This window comes from Parasteatoda tepidariorum, chromosome 5 (genome assembly GCF_982258835.1).
Source record: "Parasteatoda tepidariorum strain Cologne lab strain chromosome 5, Ptep-v5.0, whole genome shotgun sequence".
NCBI classification, from domain to species: domain Eukaryota; kingdom Metazoa; phylum Arthropoda; class Arachnida; order Araneae; family Theridiidae; genus Parasteatoda; species Parasteatoda tepidariorum.
Window position 1 is genome coordinate 44,366,496 of NC_141759.1, and position 18,426 is coordinate 44,384,921.

The 18,426-nt window shown below is 26.8% G+C and overlaps 1 protein-coding gene across 2 annotated transcripts in view; it reads right to left on the reverse strand.

The window, feature by feature from the left end:
• LOC107436602 (uncharacterized) overlaps positions 1-18,426 on the reverse strand; it is an 88,379-nt gene that overhangs the window by 22,024 nt on the left and 47,929 nt on the right. For both annotated transcript variants that reach the window (XM_043040586.3, XM_043040587.3), the window contains 10 exons: positions 16,840-16,991; positions 15,227-15,401; positions 14,575-14,747; positions 12,902-13,024; positions 10,307-10,427; positions 8,613-8,686; positions 7,130-7,260; positions 5,699-5,822; positions 1,881-2,063; positions 86-305 (listed from right to left, as the gene is read on the reverse strand). In XM_043040586.3, coding sequence (XP_042896520.2) covers positions 86-305; positions 1,881-2,063; positions 5,699-5,822; positions 7,130-7,260; positions 8,613-8,686; positions 10,307-10,427; positions 12,902-13,024; positions 14,575-14,747; positions 15,227-15,401; positions 16,840-16,991 — 1,476 coding nt within the window. The remainder of the gene's footprint in view (positions 1-85; positions 306-1,880; positions 2,064-5,698; positions 5,823-7,129; positions 7,261-8,612; positions 8,687-10,306; positions 10,428-12,901; positions 13,025-14,574; positions 14,748-15,226; positions 15,402-16,839; positions 16,992-18,426) is intronic.

The window sequence follows — 18,426 nt, forward strand, 5'->3', positions numbered from 1 at the left end:
CTTTGAATTAACTTTAATGAACATTAGGCAGGTACTACAGGAGAAAATCACTTAATCCCATCTAAAAACTGAAATATGCACTTACCATTCTCTTCTCTAACATTAGCCATATTAATCATCAAATCATAAGAATGTAACACTGGCTTCACTCTGTGCTTTACAAAAATAAGAAGATCCACTTCAGGGTCAGATGGAGTAATTTCAACATTAACAGCTGAATCAGCTTTCTCAACAATGAATTGATGATAGACCATTTCTTCATTCCACTTGATTTGCGCGTAAACAAAATTTGGTTCAGGAAGTGCCTGCATATATATAAAATAACTTGAAATACAAAAAAAAAAGAGATAATGTAATCAAACACTTTATTTCATAAAACAAATTTGAGAAATAATATATTATGATTACAAACTAAATTAGCATGAAAAATCACATTATCAACTCTTAATTTTTGATGTTAAAAATGTGTCATTCAATTAGCTATTTCTCAAAATGACAGTTGTCTTCCAAAAACAAGCATTTTAGGTCGGTTATTTTCCAATTGTGTTATTTAAAATTAAATAGAAAAATTAAAAACATTTTAAAAAAAATTTATAGCTACAATTCATAGGATAAAAACAAAAATATTTCTATGAATACTAAAAAAATATAAATAAATAAAATGTTAATTGAGTTGTTGTTAATTGAGATGAAATTAAAATAAAAGATACACATTTAAAAAGAAATGCTAGTAAATGGTTACACTCTAAACATATCAAAGTCACAAACATTTTGTTAATAAAAAAGGTATCCAATTTTTTTTTAAAAATATATATATAATTAAGTACATTTAAGGCTTACATAAAAATCATCTAAAAGTTCAAACAGTTGTTACAGTATCAAATAGGTAGAATTTGTGCTACATAGACTAAAGTGAAAAACAATCTGAATAAAGCACAGATTAAGTACAGAAGTAGACATGCTATAATTTTGGTTCTCTAAACAAGTACCTTTCTCAATGCCTAAACAATAAAAATTTTGGCGTTTAGACACTGAGGTGGTTCTTGGTGATACCGAGGAAAGTTCTTGTCTAGAGAAACAAAACTATAATATGTCACTTCTGTACTTGATGTGTTTCACTTTAGTTGTAACAGTAGTTTAATAATTTTTGTTTAAGGGGAATACGAAATATTCCTTTCACTGTTTCAAATTGCTTATAAAAATGCTTGTTACTGTTCAGTTAGTGAGACTATTTAGAAATGATATATAAAATTCTAAAAATTTATTTCAAAAACCATGGTGCGTAGCCAAATTATTCAACAAAAAATAAGCACCTTTTAAGCATTTTTCAAGCACCCAAAAAATATTTTCAAGTACTTTAAAAAATATCATAATTAGGCAGGGTTGGACAGTTTTTGAAAATTGACGGTTTTAAAAAAAAAAAACTTCTGGCATTGTTTTAGAAAATTGTTAAAAATCATGAAGTTTTGAATCATATAAAACGAATGGCGTTTTCATACTCTGCAGACTGACAATATGCGGAAATAGATTAGGGTTGAATGAATTGTGAAAACATTGTATAGAACAATGTGAACTGTTTTTTTCCTTTTTTTTTGCATAATTCGTAGCGAAAATCAACATTGTAAGGGAAAAATCTCATCTTGAAAAATGGAAAATTAAGCACTTTTTAAAAACACCCAATGAAAAAAGCACCTTTAAGGGCTTTTAAAAATGGAAAATAAGCACCTTTAAGCACTTTTTAAAACCGCTATGCACTATGAAAAACATATGAAATGATACATTTATCTGAAAAACCGTGATATTTCATTATGTAATGTAGATAAAGCTATTTAAAAAAAGATACATACAATTAAACTTTACATAATAACAAACTTTCATACCGGTTCTGCTCCTTCTTTCTTGCTTCCTCTGGGAACTTTTATTGTAAACCAGCCACTACTATTATCGATATGCATCATATCTAAATTTTCGTCAAGCATTATCAACTGCATAGTTTTTGTGTCATTTGACAAAAGATCAACACTATCACCATAAGAATCCAGAATTGCAGGCCAAGATACAGCCTAAAAAAATTAAATTATAAAAAATAAATAACGATAATAAATTATTATTATGGAAAAAATCAGTAAAAATTAAATTATATAAGAGATAGACTAAATAACTAAGAATTCAGCTTTGATTTTTTACAAAATTTTACATAAAATATCCTTGTTTCATTTATAAACCTTAATAATGACATATGAGGGATATTTAATAACAACAAATATATATTTTATCTATGCATAGATAGTGATAATCGGTCTTGGCAGGCAATCAAAATTTTAGAGATTTCTCTATCAATTGAAAATTAATCAACTATATTTTGTATATAATAGCCTACATAAATATAACTTGAACTTATTTTATGTCCTTATTAAAATTTTATATTTTTGTAGCCGCCATTATTTGCAAAACAATATTCTTTTTTAAGAATATGCTCAGTGCACAAAAAGGAATTAAATTACTATATCTAGGGATTATGTAAACAGGTAAACATTCATTGTAAATGGTTGAAGAGACAAGTTAATTAACCTGTGGGGATGCCAGTCAATGGTATACTAAGTTGGCTGCTAGAAAAAGAATCTGAAATCACAGCACTATTTGCCAACTCACCTGTAATTTGCATTGATATTTAGATTCACTGCTTGTAAGGATTACTTGCAGCTCTAGCCAAAATGCTATTAGATTTTTTTTATAATAGAATGAAACCTTTGCAAGTTGACCACTTGCAAGGGAAAAACTTTAGTGGTCAAGTATGAAGAAAATGCTTAATTTTTTTTATTATTTTTTAGGTGGCCACTCAAATCAGGTTTCAAATTTCCCTGGTTTTTCCAGGTTTTCCAGTTAAAAATCCTAAAATTTCCAGGTCAATATGCTTTTCTTCTCTCATAAAGTTTAGGATTGGTACAAGAAAAGTGTTAATATTATAAAGTATTTTATTTAAAATATCATTTTTTTAATGTTATTTTATCCTCTTCGACTCATGGGATAGAGTGCTAGCCAGGTCATCTTATGGGAATGAGGTGACCTGGAAAGGTTCTCAATCCTTTAAGAAACCATGGAAGTTTGACAGGGTTATAATAAACCAAATTTTGATGCAAGCGAAGCATTGCTAAGTTGATGGTATTTCAACTGTTTGGCAATAAACTTTCGTCTAAAAGTGGGTATAACAGTTGGTAAAATAATTTTAATTTGTAAAATTAGTAAGTAATTTAAATTAGTAAAATTAAGGAAAATCAAAGAAAAAATTCCAGCTTTTCTTTAAAAAATCCCTGATTCCTCCAGGTTTCTATCCAAATTTCCCAGATTTTTCCAGTATAAAAAAATTCCCTGATAATTCCAGGTTTTCCAGGTGGGTGGCCACCCTGAACATGTTATCCTCATATAAATATACCATGTTATTTATATTGTTTTTTTCAATTATATATTTTTCATGTATTACAAAGTAAAATAATGATAAATATAAGTTATTTTAACCTTATTACAGTTGCAGAATGAATTATAATTTTTTAAATATAAATTTAATATTAAACTCATAAGTTTAAAAAAAAAAGTAGATATGTTAATTTTGCTAGGAGTGTATAAGTTATATTTTATAAATATTTTTTTTCAGATGTATAAAGACTTGAATGCATATGTTATAAGGAAACTTGCGATATTGATTGTCTTATCTTATAATTTATTTTGTTATGTTTGCAAAGATGTGTTACAAAAGCCCTAATAAGTATCTCATATGGTTAACTCATAAAAAACATTAACGTAGCTTTTAATACTATTTTAGAAAAATTTTAATATGTAACACAACAGTATAGAAAATTTTCTTAAAATGTTTTTTTCCTGTTCAACTTATGAAGGGTTAAGGATAGTAAAGTCAACCCTGCTTAAAGGAAATGCAATGGAATACCATTGGTTCCAGCCAACTCTATTCCATTAAACAGGTTATTCAATTAAAAGGGAGTGCATTACTCAGTTTTAAATGCTACATTTTAACTAAATTATTCTTTTTAATGGTATCTAATGCATAGTATAATGTTCCGATTAAATAAACTCAATTTTATGATCAATAAACAATTAAGAATAAAGTGGTCAGTGTTAGTATCAATAAATATAAATGTCATTTAAAGTTATTTAAGGCTAAATTTATTAGGATTATGTCATTTAAAGTTATTAAAGGGACAGATTTTGATTCTTGACCCACAACATTTGGGGGGTTGGTACAATTCGGAAAATAAGACCTTAAAAGCTTAGACGGGAGTGCAGCTGAAAATTTAGGCATCTTAATGGTAATTTTACTTTTCTCACATTAAAAAGTTCCAAAAGAGTCATATTTTTAAATTTTTATTTCTCAAAAACTATTTGACCGATTCTGTTCCCTATTAGATTTTTTGATTTAAAATTACAAAATCTAGCCTTATAATTATTCTTGAATTTACAAAATTTTTAAGCATTATTTAAATAAATAAACAAAAAATCTTCATTGTTTCTTTTTTACACGGAATTATCTGTGAATATACAATGTTTAGAGCAATGAACAAAATTAATTTGGTTATTTTTAATAATTCCAGAGATATGGTGAAATACCAGGGCTCAAAGAAAGTCAGAAATTTTATCCGTCCCCGAGGACGGCTTGTCCAACAATGCACCCGTCCTCCTTTGAAACTAACCTGTAGCTTCTAAATAAATAAAAATATAATTTTCTCTTATTTATTACAAACATTTATATAGATTGCACAATGAAATAGTAGTTACTAGAATTACAAATACTAGGTTACTAATAGTAAAACCTAGTATTTCTTTTATGAAATAATTTATTTCTTTTATGAAATAATTTAAATGACAAAGGTCAAGTTATCAGGAATGTCAATTTATCCGAGGGTACTCCGTTTTTTAAATGAAACAAATATGACATTAACCAGTTCCACAATCAAGTCAATGATTTACAGAGGTTTCTGCACAGAAATATGAAAGGAGTTTTCCATTTAGGTAGATGTTCATAATTGCGTTTAACGCTTCTCGTTTAAGACCAGTATGTAATGTGTTTTTTTGTAAGTTCATTGCTGAAAAGCCCCTTTCAACCGCTGCTGTACTCCCAGACAGAGAAAACATCAATTCCACCATACGCAGTATGTTGCTGTATTTCAAGATTAGAGGGCCATCTTAGAAGTGAGGCGCTAGACTCTTGTAAGATAACAAAAATTGAAAATGTATCACGAATATTAACGGGAAAATGGTCGCCCGCGCGGACGTCGGATTCGAGAAATTTGTTGTCCGCAGGGAATTTTTGACCGCCGAGAACGGGCGGATGGGTGGTTTTTCGAGTCCTGTGAAATATGTAAAAATAGAAATTAATATTAAGTATCCAAGCTTTTGACCACCAAACTTTTGGAACCACAGTTACAGATTACAGCAATCCCCATTTTTGAGGATCAAGAATACAAATCTTGTGAAAAAAAATAAAGGCATGTTTACTCCGAAAAAGTATGTTTTTTTTTTTCATTTTGGTAACTTAATATCATCTGCACATATTAAATAGTATATTTAAGTCTAGCCTATGAAACCATTAAAATCACATCATAGTATAGAATAGTCTGATCATTAGATCAGAAATTATTACAGAGCTCTTTTTTTTCACAGTGCACTTCATATTTTCATAGCTTACCATTACACCTAGAGTCTCATTACCCCAGCAACCTATTTCAGAGAGAATATCACAAACTTCAGGGAAAACATATACGGCATCACCATGTTGAATAGCACGATTGCTCAAAGTACCACCTTTAAACCTAAAAAAAAGTATCTCAAAATTTTTATAAAATTAAAACAAAACAAAAAATTAAACATTTTTAACATAAATCAGAAAAGAAAAAGTGACGAAATAATGCACAACGAAACGACCGCTAAGTACCATAAGTCTCACTGAAAATAATTTACAAGAAACGTTAAATCCCAACGAAATAAAGTGCACAGCTATCACAAAATAACGCTCTGCAGTTAGACGAAATCAAAATCGTCTTCATCAGCACGGTGACAGCGTTAGCATAGGCAAGGATCCTCACATGTTAAATCATTATATCGGAAACCGCAACCGTTGTCTTTCATGGTGGCTTAAATTAGATTTCTGATGCATCGCCTAAAACGAAAGTCACTATCAGAGGCTTAAATCAGATTTATGATGCATCGCCTAAAACGAAAGTCATATCGGCCTGCCGATATATGCATTAAATCGATATTTTGCGATGCATTGATGTATAGCCAAGTCCTAATCCTGAGACCAATAGTCAAATTAATATCTTATTTCAAAGAGATTGATTGATGTATTATAGGTAAGTTCTAAAAGTATGACATACTCTAGATACCAAAAAAATTTATAGAAGTCAAGACATCATAGAATAAACAGCACCATCAAAAAATTTAAGTATTGACAGCTGCATAAAGAATTAGTCTACTTTTAAATTAAAAAACTACAAATGCACAGTAATAAATATACTTAAACCAAGACTCAAATTAATATATATTATTTCAAAGAGATTAAGTGATTTAAATTTACAATTGAGGGACTATAGGTAGATGTTTCAACTCTAGTCTTCAGCACAGGAAGTGTTATCTCTAAACATTCGAGCTTCATTTAGGTTCAGTAAATATGCATAGTCAAAAAATATATATATATTTATTTACTTGTAAGTTTTGAATTCATACCCAGTATTTCTTTACAAAACTGCTTTTTTTAAAAAGTTAGAAACTATGAAAAGTTTTTAAAAAATCTTTGATAATGCTTTTATTTGGATGTTTGAAGTTTACGTTAATTGCAATGTCATTAATTAGGTAACTGTGATTTTTTTTAAAATTTCTACATCTAACTAGTTATAAATTGAATTTAGCATTTTATAAAAAGTCCTTGAAGGAAAAGATATTTATTGTTCCAGGTGTATAATTGAGTATTAATACCTGAATTTCAAATTAAAAAAAATTTTGTTTAGTATATATCTGAGAGGAGTAAAAAAATAAGTAACTCTATCAAAAGAAAAGCACCAGAAAACTTATATTTTTTAACAAACATTATGCACAAATTAAAGATAATTTCATCACTCACATTGATATAGTAAGACCAAGCCCACTTGGAGCCATAAATTCCATAGGTTTTTCTCCAACAATTATATTTTTTAACATAGTCAAAACTAAGCGTATAGTAAGATCAACAATGGTTCGTATGTGGCCTTCAGACTAAAATAAAGAAATTATTAACATTTAATGAAAGGAATTACATAGAATCGTAAAAATATCATTAGAGGAAAGAATAAAACAGTTTGATTAATATTTTCCAGCTATATGTTAAAACTATATTTTGTTGAATCACTCAGTGGTATTTTCATGCTAAGTATATTGGTATTTATAGGGCAAAATAAAGAAATTTTTCCACTAGTCAGTTTTTAGTTGTAACATTTTTGACAATGAACACTTTTTAAAATATGTGGTCACTTTTCAAAAATTAAAAGCTTTTAAATTATTAAGAAAATTGTTGACATAATAATGTAACATACTTCTACTGAAGCATTTCTCAAAACATGGTAATGCAATGTTCATTTCTATATTGAAGAAATATTTTAAAAAATAAGGATGAAATAAAATAATTTTCAGAACATTAAAAAATATTCCAAATTCTATATTTTTAAAAAAATAATAATAATAAAATGAACAACAAAAATAGTGTCAATTGAGTGGCAACTGACAGACAATTTTTAAATCATCATTTGTTATATTTAGCCGCCCTGTGGCAACTTTGCCTAATATTGGTATTTACATAATATTAGGATCAAGTGTGCTCATGTAATTGATTTTTATCATATCAAAAATTACAAAATAAAAAACATTTTTCACTGATTACACTAAACCAATTTATTAAAATTACATTAAAAAGTAATGGCTAAACAAAAAGTAAAATTTATAGTTTTAAGGTATTTAAAAGACATTTTAATCAAATATAACATTTAATATAACATTTAAATAGCATATTTAAGAGATTAATTAATAAAGTATAATAATTAGATCAAATTTAACAAAAACAATTTTTTATCTAAATATAAAATCATTTAAGCAGATTACTTTAATCAGCTAATATATTTAAAAGAAGAAATCCACAAATTATATGTGAAGGAAAAATTTTACTACTAATTTTCAAAATTTTAAAAAATTAAGTTACAATACATATTTAGATACCAAACAAACTACTTTATCCTGTGTGGTCTTTTGAAAAGAGAAAGACGAATATACAAAAGAACTGCAGGGATAAATTTAAAATAAAGACTTTTTTTTCTAAAATAATAGATGTCTATTTTTATGCAATAAACAATATCACCAAATGAGGCAGCATATTTTATTTTAAATTCATATGTATATGTAGCAAAACTTAATAGCATAATTTTGAAATTAATAATTTTGAATATTAAAATTGTGGGTATTTAAAAAAGAAGCATGATTATGAAGCAAAAGAATTATGCATAAATGTACAATGTACTTAAATATTGATGTAAGACAAATATTTAAAATAAATCATATAAATAAACTTATCTTCTTACTTGTGATTTTTCATGCTTAATAACTGCTTTGTTTAAAGCTTCTTCTAAAGGAATAGTTCCATCAAAGAAACTATCTAAAAGAAGAAAGATATGTATATAAATTTTAGTTACTAACAAAATTTTTTTCCAGAAATTTTTTACTATATATATAAGATTATTCAAAACAAAAAAGTGATTTAATCACTTTTTGTAATATTATTCAGTATGCCTTAATACATTTTAAACTCAAAAACATAAGCAGTTTTTAATTTAATAGAATGCTTTAAAAAACCTAATCAATAAAATATTTTTCCAAAATGTAACTTGTATTTTTATTAACAAAAATGTGTCACAACAGAAAATGATATGCATGTAAAACATTATTCAATTTAAGTTCTGCTTTAAAAAAAAATGCATACTTTGTTTCTGGAACCTGTTTTGGATTAAAAAAAAAAAGAACATTTGATGAAATAAAATATTTTTATTATTTGTATCACATACACTTATTCCTAATTATTTTAAATATTGCATTTCATTCCTTTCCTACTTTTCAGCTTTATACTATATTAGATTATTTATGAAAAATAATCTAACAAAGAAAGTATTATTTGCGATTATTTAATACTTAAAATTTTTAAATTTTGCAATGTTAGGGTTCATAAGAAAACCTTGTTTCACATATTTCATTTAAAAAAAAAAATAAAGATTATTTATATTCTTAGTTTAATTCAATTAGATTTCAACTACTATTTTAAAAATAACTGAAGCACATTCTATACTAAGTCTTTGCCGATTAAAAATAAATTATCATGATAATTTAAAGTTCACAATAATCTTAGCCTATCGTTATAGTATAAAAATACAATTGTTTAGTCATATGTCAGTTAATATTGAAATCTTAAACTTTAAAATAGTTTAAAAAATTTTTTTGATTTGATATGTTTTTAAAAGTATTTTTTAGTAACCGAAAAATTGTTTATAAAAAATATTAATGCAAAAAAGTTACAAAAGAAAAAACACACAGTAAAAACGTATGTACTAAAAACGTGCTATCACAAAACTTTGCTTGTTTGGGGAGAGAAAAAAAGTAAAAAATTAGATTTTAGTGTACTATTTTTCACATTTCCTTATTATTTTCATTTATTTAAGTGAGCATAACCATTTCCCCATTAATTTTCACAAAATTCAAGCATCAGCAGTAGCAATCAGTCAAGGTATTTAAAATATTTCCAAACAAAATTTTTCATTTATTCAAGCATGTAGAGCCTCCATTAACTTTCACGAAAATTAACAACAAGTTTTAAGCTATGTTCAAAAGCTTATTAAGCAATAAGTTTTTGGGAGGGTTGTTGGATATTTTATATGATATACTTTCCAAATTATTATATAATAAAATGCATTACAAAATATATAGCATTTTATCTTTACCAAATGGAATTGCATCATATAATATTGCATAGCAAAAATTCTACTAAGAAAAAAAAAAGAAAGTTAAAATTAAAAATTGAATCTAATATTTAAAATAGAAAGGTCTGAATCTAATAGTGTAACTTTGTATAAATCTAACAGGTTTTATCCAATAAATATATTGTAGATTTTCAGGATAACAAAATTAAAAATGGGCTTTTAAGAATATAAATTTATGCCTTTTATTTTCTTTACTGTAAACCTATTTCAATATATTTAAAGATTATAAAAATTAGTTCCATAAATACCTTTTTCTTCTTCTCCTTTCCCATCTTCATAAAGAGGGATTTCAACATCATATTCAAAATCCAAAGCTTTTTGTCTGTCAGTAGGCAACACAACACAAGAAATCAATTGTTCCGTCATTCTCTATAATACGCAAATAAAAAGGGAAAAAATTAAAAACTTTCAAATCCATAAGAAAAAGATTTTATCTGTTTTTGCTAGGCAGTTATAAAGATAAATAAAGAAATTGATTTTAATGCACCAAAATCAGAACTAAATGCAATTATGCAATACAGACTTGGCAAGCAGGTATTATAAAAAAAGGCTTGCAACTAAAATTTTAATCTTTCTCATTAAAATGTTAATTAAAATTATGGTTTTACAGCTTGATATATAATATAATATAATATTAGCACTAATCAATGACATTATTACGAACCAAATCGCACTTACAAACATTAAATTCCCAAGAAATTAATGCAAAAAATACATTTTTTAGGGCAACTGACTAATTAACTTTATGTCAGTAGATAAAAAACAATTTTACCTAATGGCGCAACGAAAGTTGCCTGAGGTTGAAATGAAAATACTAAGCAAAAATTAAATATTGAATTGAAAAATAAAATCTGGAGAAAAAAAACTATGATTTTAAATAATTAATTATCCTCACAGTTCAGTAAGTAACTAAATTAGGTCAGTAATGACAACAGGCATTCTAAAGAGATGGTAGGACTATTGGTAAAAAATTGTTAAAACTTAGATAGTTGCTATGCATGGTAGAAAAACTTAAATTAAATGTTGAGTATCACCCAAGTATGAAACAGAAACACCTTTTTTTTAATAACAATAACAACAGTAGAATATTCTTTATTTTCAAAAATAAGGTTAACTTGTCAGAAATTTTCCAAGCAACAAAGTTTGAAGAACTTAGAGGAAGAATGATCTATGTAGATTATCTAATGATCTATGTAGATTTTAATGATCATTTGCTTGTTTTCATGGACGATTTTTAATGTTTTTCATCAAATATAATCATGTTTGAAAAGATAAAATAAATACTAGCACATTTAGGCTCATATTCATAGAATAAAATTGTATACATTTTTGGGCAATAAGAGGCAGAAAAAGTTACTTAATTACAAATTAACATTCATTTTCAATGCGACTTAGCTTTGAAAAAATTAAATTTCTTACTAAGGCAGTGTGTCTCAAACGCAAACTTATGTGAACCAAAAACAAATTGTATGTTGAAGCTGTTTAAGGGTTATTTGTTCTTGTCTTTTTTTAATTATTGATTCGTAAAAAACATGAATTCTTCCTTAATGTATGGAAGCTGCTGTTTCAAGATTTTCATTTTCACAATTTTTTCTCTCCCTGCGTCTTAACATTTCATGCCAAGCAAGCAATTTTGTAAGGTTTTTCATTGACAGGGTTGGCAAGTTTTTTACACATGACGATCAAAAACCCCTCTGTCAAAAACCCATAGTTTTGGTAAAACTGTATTTTTATTTGAGTTTAACTGCTTATAATTTGAAATTAATTCATTTTTGGGCAATAAAATTAGAAAAAAGGTTGTTAAAAGATATTTAAGAACAGATTCTTGCATTTTCCCAAACAACAAAAAATAGCAGTAATTCTTGACTTAGAGTTTGTTAGTAGTTACAAGTTTTGTCTAGCTCATTTCTAATATTTAAGGAATGCCAAATTTTAAATTCTTCTTTTTAGTTCTTGAATTTATTAATAGTTCCAAGCTTTTTTGTTTGTTTGTTTATTTCTAACAATTAAGAAGTGCAAAATTTTGAATCCGTTGCAAATCAAGCAATAATGATAAAAGTAAGTATCACTATTTTCAATAAGTATATTACAATATTTCTGTATGAATGTATATCTGTCTATAAGAATGCATGTATATAGTTGCAAAATCAATAGCAATCATTTACAACATTCATTTATAAAGGCAATTATGTGAAAATAATATATTGTCCGCTATATGCCCCAAATTAAAGAAAACAGTAGGTTTTTGACGGTTTTTGCTGGTAAAAACCGTGTTTTTACCACTGTTATGTCAAAAACCAGTTTTTGACGGCAAAAACCCAACCCTGTTTATTGACTGTTTGTCGCCAAGTCACTTAGCCAGATCTTTCACTGAGTATCTTCGGAATGAATAGATTTAGCAATATCATGTATGTAATTTATTTAAATAAAGTTAAAATAAGAACTTTTCCCCGAGAAATCTCAATATTTTTAAAAATGTCACTTAGCTTGTTCTTTTATTCTTATTTATTCAGGCAAAGTATGCTTTTAAGCCTGATTTCATAACTGAAAATATCATCTGAATTAACTAAATAGCATATTTGAGTACCTGGTACCTGAAAATCTGATGATTAGATTTTTAACGTTATTTGAGATGTTTCATTTATTTTTTGGACACTGAATACAAATCATATATGTGCAGAGTCAAGAATGATTTTTGAATTAAGTCTTTTAATATTTAAAATTATTTAAAGGGTAAAATATAAAATATGGTTAGATTTATTGATTAAATAACAAATTAAATGATGGCAGAGCAGAAATAAGCTGGATAAAAAAAATTTGTTTAGCAAAAGACTTATACATACCGACACTATTCCACCCATAGTTCCTACTGCATACATACAAAAATCTAAAAGTTGTTGAGGCGCTTCCACTTGCATATTATTTGCCAATGAGACTGTTTTATTTAATAACATAATTATAGCTTCCTGAAATTAAAACAGACACTAAATGACTTCATGAGGATTTTAAGATAAAATTGGAAAGCATTCAGAAACAGTGCATTATAATAATAAGGACAAAAATTTCTCAAACTAACAAAAAAAATATGACTGAGCGGAATTTCAGAAATAATTTTAATTAAACTTCTATCAGACTGTTAAAGCGCTAAATTTCAAGGTATTCTGAAACCACTAAAACATCCTCCATTAGAAAAAAGATATGATATTGTAGTTCGAACATAGAAAAGAGCTATGTGTTTGCTAATCATTAGGACAATAATTCAGTTCATAGCATGTGCTTGGATTACATTCATTTCCTTTATTCTTAAATGCTTCATTTTCCGAATTTCAAAATCAAATTCCTAATTTTCAAAATTAAATTCCAAATTTGTTTTACATTTTATTTTGAACAGTTAAATTTTTTAAATGATCCAGTAAAGTATCAATATTTTACTATTAAGAATAACTTATTTACACACCATGCTAGAAAGATTCCCCACAATTATTATAGAAAATGTTCCATTTGCTTTTTTTAAAAATTTAAACTAGAAAAAGGGAGAATTTAAAAATGATGGGGTTGGAAAATTGAAACACTGAAAGCAAACTTCACCTCAATATGAGTTTCAAACAAGTTTTTTTCATGAGCAAACATCATTTATACAGTAGCTATGCCACTAATATAATATGGTTGCGTCCATCATTTTTTTCCCAATTTAAATGTTTTGAGGAATAACTTAGTCATTCAATTATCCTAAAAATTATAAGCATAACTGAATACAGCATCTAAATATCTATCAGAGTAAAGATTTATTTAAATTTTGCAAAATGTCAAAATTTATGTACTTAACCCTATTTTTAACAAATTGAAACTTAAATTGTAAAATAAAGCTAAAACACACTACATTAGCTTATAATACAGCTTAATTTCATAACAGATAACTAGACATATCATCAAACCTGACAAAACTTCAGATGAAAATTTTTCACAAACATTAATATATAGAAAATTTATGCTTTAACATTTTATGTCTATTATAATATTTTAATAAGTTAAAGATACACAGATATATAAAAAGTTTGATAAGAATGTTATGTTTTTAAGTGCCATTGAAATTTTAAAAACATTTCATTATCACTTTAAATAGCTTTTGACAGCCAAAACTGTCACGTTTGCAAATTTCTTTAACTTTTTATTCAAGTGCACACAAAAGGCTTGTGATGATAATATTTTATAATGTATTAATAAACTCTGGTTGGTAAAATGTTGTTTCAAAAATCATTCAGAAAAATCTGATATTCAATTAATATTGTCTTAAGCTATGACTACAATAAATACTAAAAAAGGCAATTTTTATATGAATTACATACTATACTTGATGAGTACAACATCAAATACAATATAAAAATTTATTTAGCTAACAATACTTTTAATTTAAAAAAATCATACTAGCAATGATATAGTAAAAGATATTCAAAGCTTTACAATAATTTATAAAATTTCGAAGATTCTCAGATAAATTTAACGAAGAATCACTCACCATTCCTTCATTATCAATGCCAGCTCCTTCACCAGCAATTGCAGTCAGAGCACTTCCAATTTGCTCTAAATGTCCCAATGTATCAGTATTCATTACACTTCCTACAGATCGAACCATTTTAAGTCGTGTTTGAGCTTTCATTTCAGCTTCTTTGTCCAGTAAACCAGGATCAGCTGTAAAAATCAAAATGCGTTGTACAAATTGAATGATAGTAATTTTCTGAACACTAAAAAATTAATACTGGCCCATAATATTAAGAACCTATTTCAATTCGAATAAAAAAGGGGAGAAGAAACAAACCAAATCCAGCATGGCAAGATAGCCAAGAATATTCCATAAATCTGTTGGCTGTCATAAGTAACATCACAAACAAGCTCTATTTATGCTATTAGATTAAAAAAAGCAATATTTAGGAAAGAATTGTTCAACCAAATGTATATATATATATATGTATATATATATATTTGGTCACCCACTCTTCCACCCATTTGTGGAAGAGTCAGGTGATTTAAAAAGAATCAATGAATTATAAGACACTTTAATGTGGTACATGAAGTTGTAGTATGACATCATTTCTAGATTTTTAAGTTCTCGATAGCAACAATAACGACAGGTACAGCTGGCAAAAAATGACAATAACATATTTCCTTACTTGTAGTAACCTCCTCATATGTGCTGTTCTCATCAAGAGGAAGTCGCACGCTCATCAGTGATGATAATGCTTGAGAGACTTGGTTCATCCGAGCTTGATCACCCGAGGCTTCTACTTGTTCGAGTTGTCTGTTATTCATAAAATTATCATAGTCTTGTTTAAATGGTGGTTCCAACTAACAAGAAAAAATGAGGTGAAATTTTTTTTAAACTCTTAACTGTCATACACCATAACGGAAAGTAAAATAACTATAAATTTAATTGATTATTTAAATAGTACAGGTGTTAAAATAATAGGCCATTGGCAAGTCTAGGGCTCATTCCGTAGAAAATCCTAAACAGAACTGGCCCACATGCTCACTGAACCAACATGCAATTTAGATTTGAAGTAACAAAAGCAGCCAAAAGCATAGTATAGCCCAATTTCCTAACCATGCTACCTGTCCACCCTATCATGTGTGAACATTTATTTGTAATCATAGTGATTACCTTCCAAAATTTTTTTAGAAAAATCAAAAATAAACCTGCTTTAAATTGCAAACATTAATAAAATCTGGAATTTAAGACTATCATTTTGAAGAAGAAAAAACTTCCATTTTGCAATTTCCTAATTTTACTTAAAAACAAGGAGAATGTTCCAAAATAATTAAAAATATGCTTTTGTAATATTTAAACAGCTTCTATGCTAAAATTTATTTTACTGCACTTTTATTATTTTTATTATTTATCTTAGCAGCATTTTATAAGCACAAAAAAAAATAATAAATAAGCATGCACAGTCAATATATGGAAAGAAAACAGTTAGATTAAAAAGTTAGCTAACAGTCAGAATTATTTACACGCTATCAGAGATATAAAATCCACTTTAAGGAATCAATATTTAAAAAATAGATGCTTAGTAAAAACAATATATCCATTGCAATGCTAATATATATTAACCCAAAAGCAAATATTTTTTTGACAAAAAAAGAAAATAAACTAAAAACTTAAAAGTATGTGGAAAACAATAGCAAACTCTTAATTCAAATATCAATACTTACAAAAAAAAGATAATACAACTACTAATAAAAACTGTATCAGTTAGAAATAATTATAATCCAAACATCAAACATTTAAGTTCTGACCTTCACTAAATATAGAAAATATGCTTCATTGAAATTTTATTCTGTTCACTATTAAAAACAAACTAATTTTAAAAATTATGAATAAAGCAAAAAAAACAAAACAAAGAGAGCACACAAATAATAATCATAGAAGCAGATATACTTTAGCATCAGCTGTATATTTCTTATTTCTTCAGTGTCACAATACAGAAATGCAAAAGAAAATTGCAAAATAGCAAACACAAGGAAAAATAAGAATTGGTTAAAGGGGTCTTATTTTTTTAGTAATCTGTTTCCATTTTTCTTCAGTATGTATGTATTTTTCCTCTTTTATTCTGGGTAAGGACACAGAAGTTTCTCCATTATAAAACAGAAATCGTATGAATAATATGACTATGGATGTAGTAAAAATATTTTATTCTACACTGTTAAGCTTAATTCATATACATCTCAAAATTAACACTTTCTTTAGATTCTAAAAATTAGATCAGGCAAATGTGAAAAGATTTACCATCATTGTAGTAATATTGATTCGTGCTAAGGCTCCTTCTTTATCTTTTATATCCACACCCAATTCAAAGAGACCGTAAGGCAATACGAGTTGAGCTTCAGGGTCAGGACCAGCACTCAAATAAATAAGTGCAGCAGTGTCGTTGTGAATGGCTAGAAAAAAAATACATTTCAACTTAATGATGGTACAAGCTATATTTAAAAGCATAGGTGTTATAATATCACATAACAAAATCTATCATGTATAGGCTATCGGAACTGTTATTACCTAAGAAGACTTTAAGCTTGATGTTTTGGCCCGTTTAATTTCAAAATAAAATTTGGCACTAGTTTTAAACCAAAATGAAGCATTAGTTTTAAACCAAAACATAGCACTAGTTTCAAAAAATAGCTATTCTAAAAATATTTAAATATCTATAACATACGTCTCTGTAAGTGAAAGAAAAATAACATAAAAGTATTTGGTGAATAAAGTTGATTTTAAATTGAAACCAGCAAGAAAAACTTAACTTTTTAACAGTTCGTAATTTTTATGTTATTTGAATGAATCAAAAATAATTATAATTGAAAACTATTCTTAGCAAACTTCAGTACCTTAGTATATGTTTCAATGTCTCAAATTATTGCAACCCTTAATTTATTGCCACCTTAACTTTATTGCATATTTGAATTTTGAAATCTAACAGCACACAAACTCTGTTTAAATGGTGGCGAAAACTGTATAAAGCATTCAATGATATAAAAGCTGGACTCACCAGACTGCCTACAAACTTAAATTGTATTATGTACTGGAAGTAAATAAATTAAATTCTGCTTTACAAAAGTTTAAAGTAAAAATTTAAAAAATTCAGAAGAAATAAAACCTGTCACTTGTTTGTGCGTGTTTACCTGAAAAAGTTAATTTTCTGTGAAGCAGTAATAGAGTTTGGAAAATAATAGAATAAATCTCTTTTGTAAATTATAAAATATTAATTGAAGAATTAACTAATTAGAATATAAATAATCTTGTCAACTGGGTTTCATTCCTTACGTTAATAATTATGCTCATGGATAAAATAAATAAAAAAAACAGAGATACTATGTTTTAAAAATATTTTAAAAGTGTTTCATTACAAATCCTTAAAAAAAAGAGAACTAAAAACAAGGTAGAAAATCTTTGTTAGAGAACATAATCTTTGTTCCAAATCTTTGTTAGAGAATGTAACAAAGATTTGGAATATCAATGAGAGAAAGATTGCAAGTCTCTTGATATGCTTGTAACATTTATACAAACTCGATAAAAACATTTCTATTATGCTAATTATATAAACCAAAAATTCATTATAAAACCATTGTAGCTCAATCCAGTTAAGTAATAATAAAAAAACTGTATTAAGTTAAATAAAGAAAAACCAACAAAAAAAATGCAGCATGACAAAAAAAATGTATAGAAAAATAGATTTATATTATTTAGTGATTTCTTAAAGAATTTAGTTTTTTTCCCTCATAAAATTAATATTAACAGCAAAAATGCTAAACACAAGTTAGATTTTAATCGTTATGTAATTTAAAATATTAAATGAACATAACACAATCAATAACATATAAT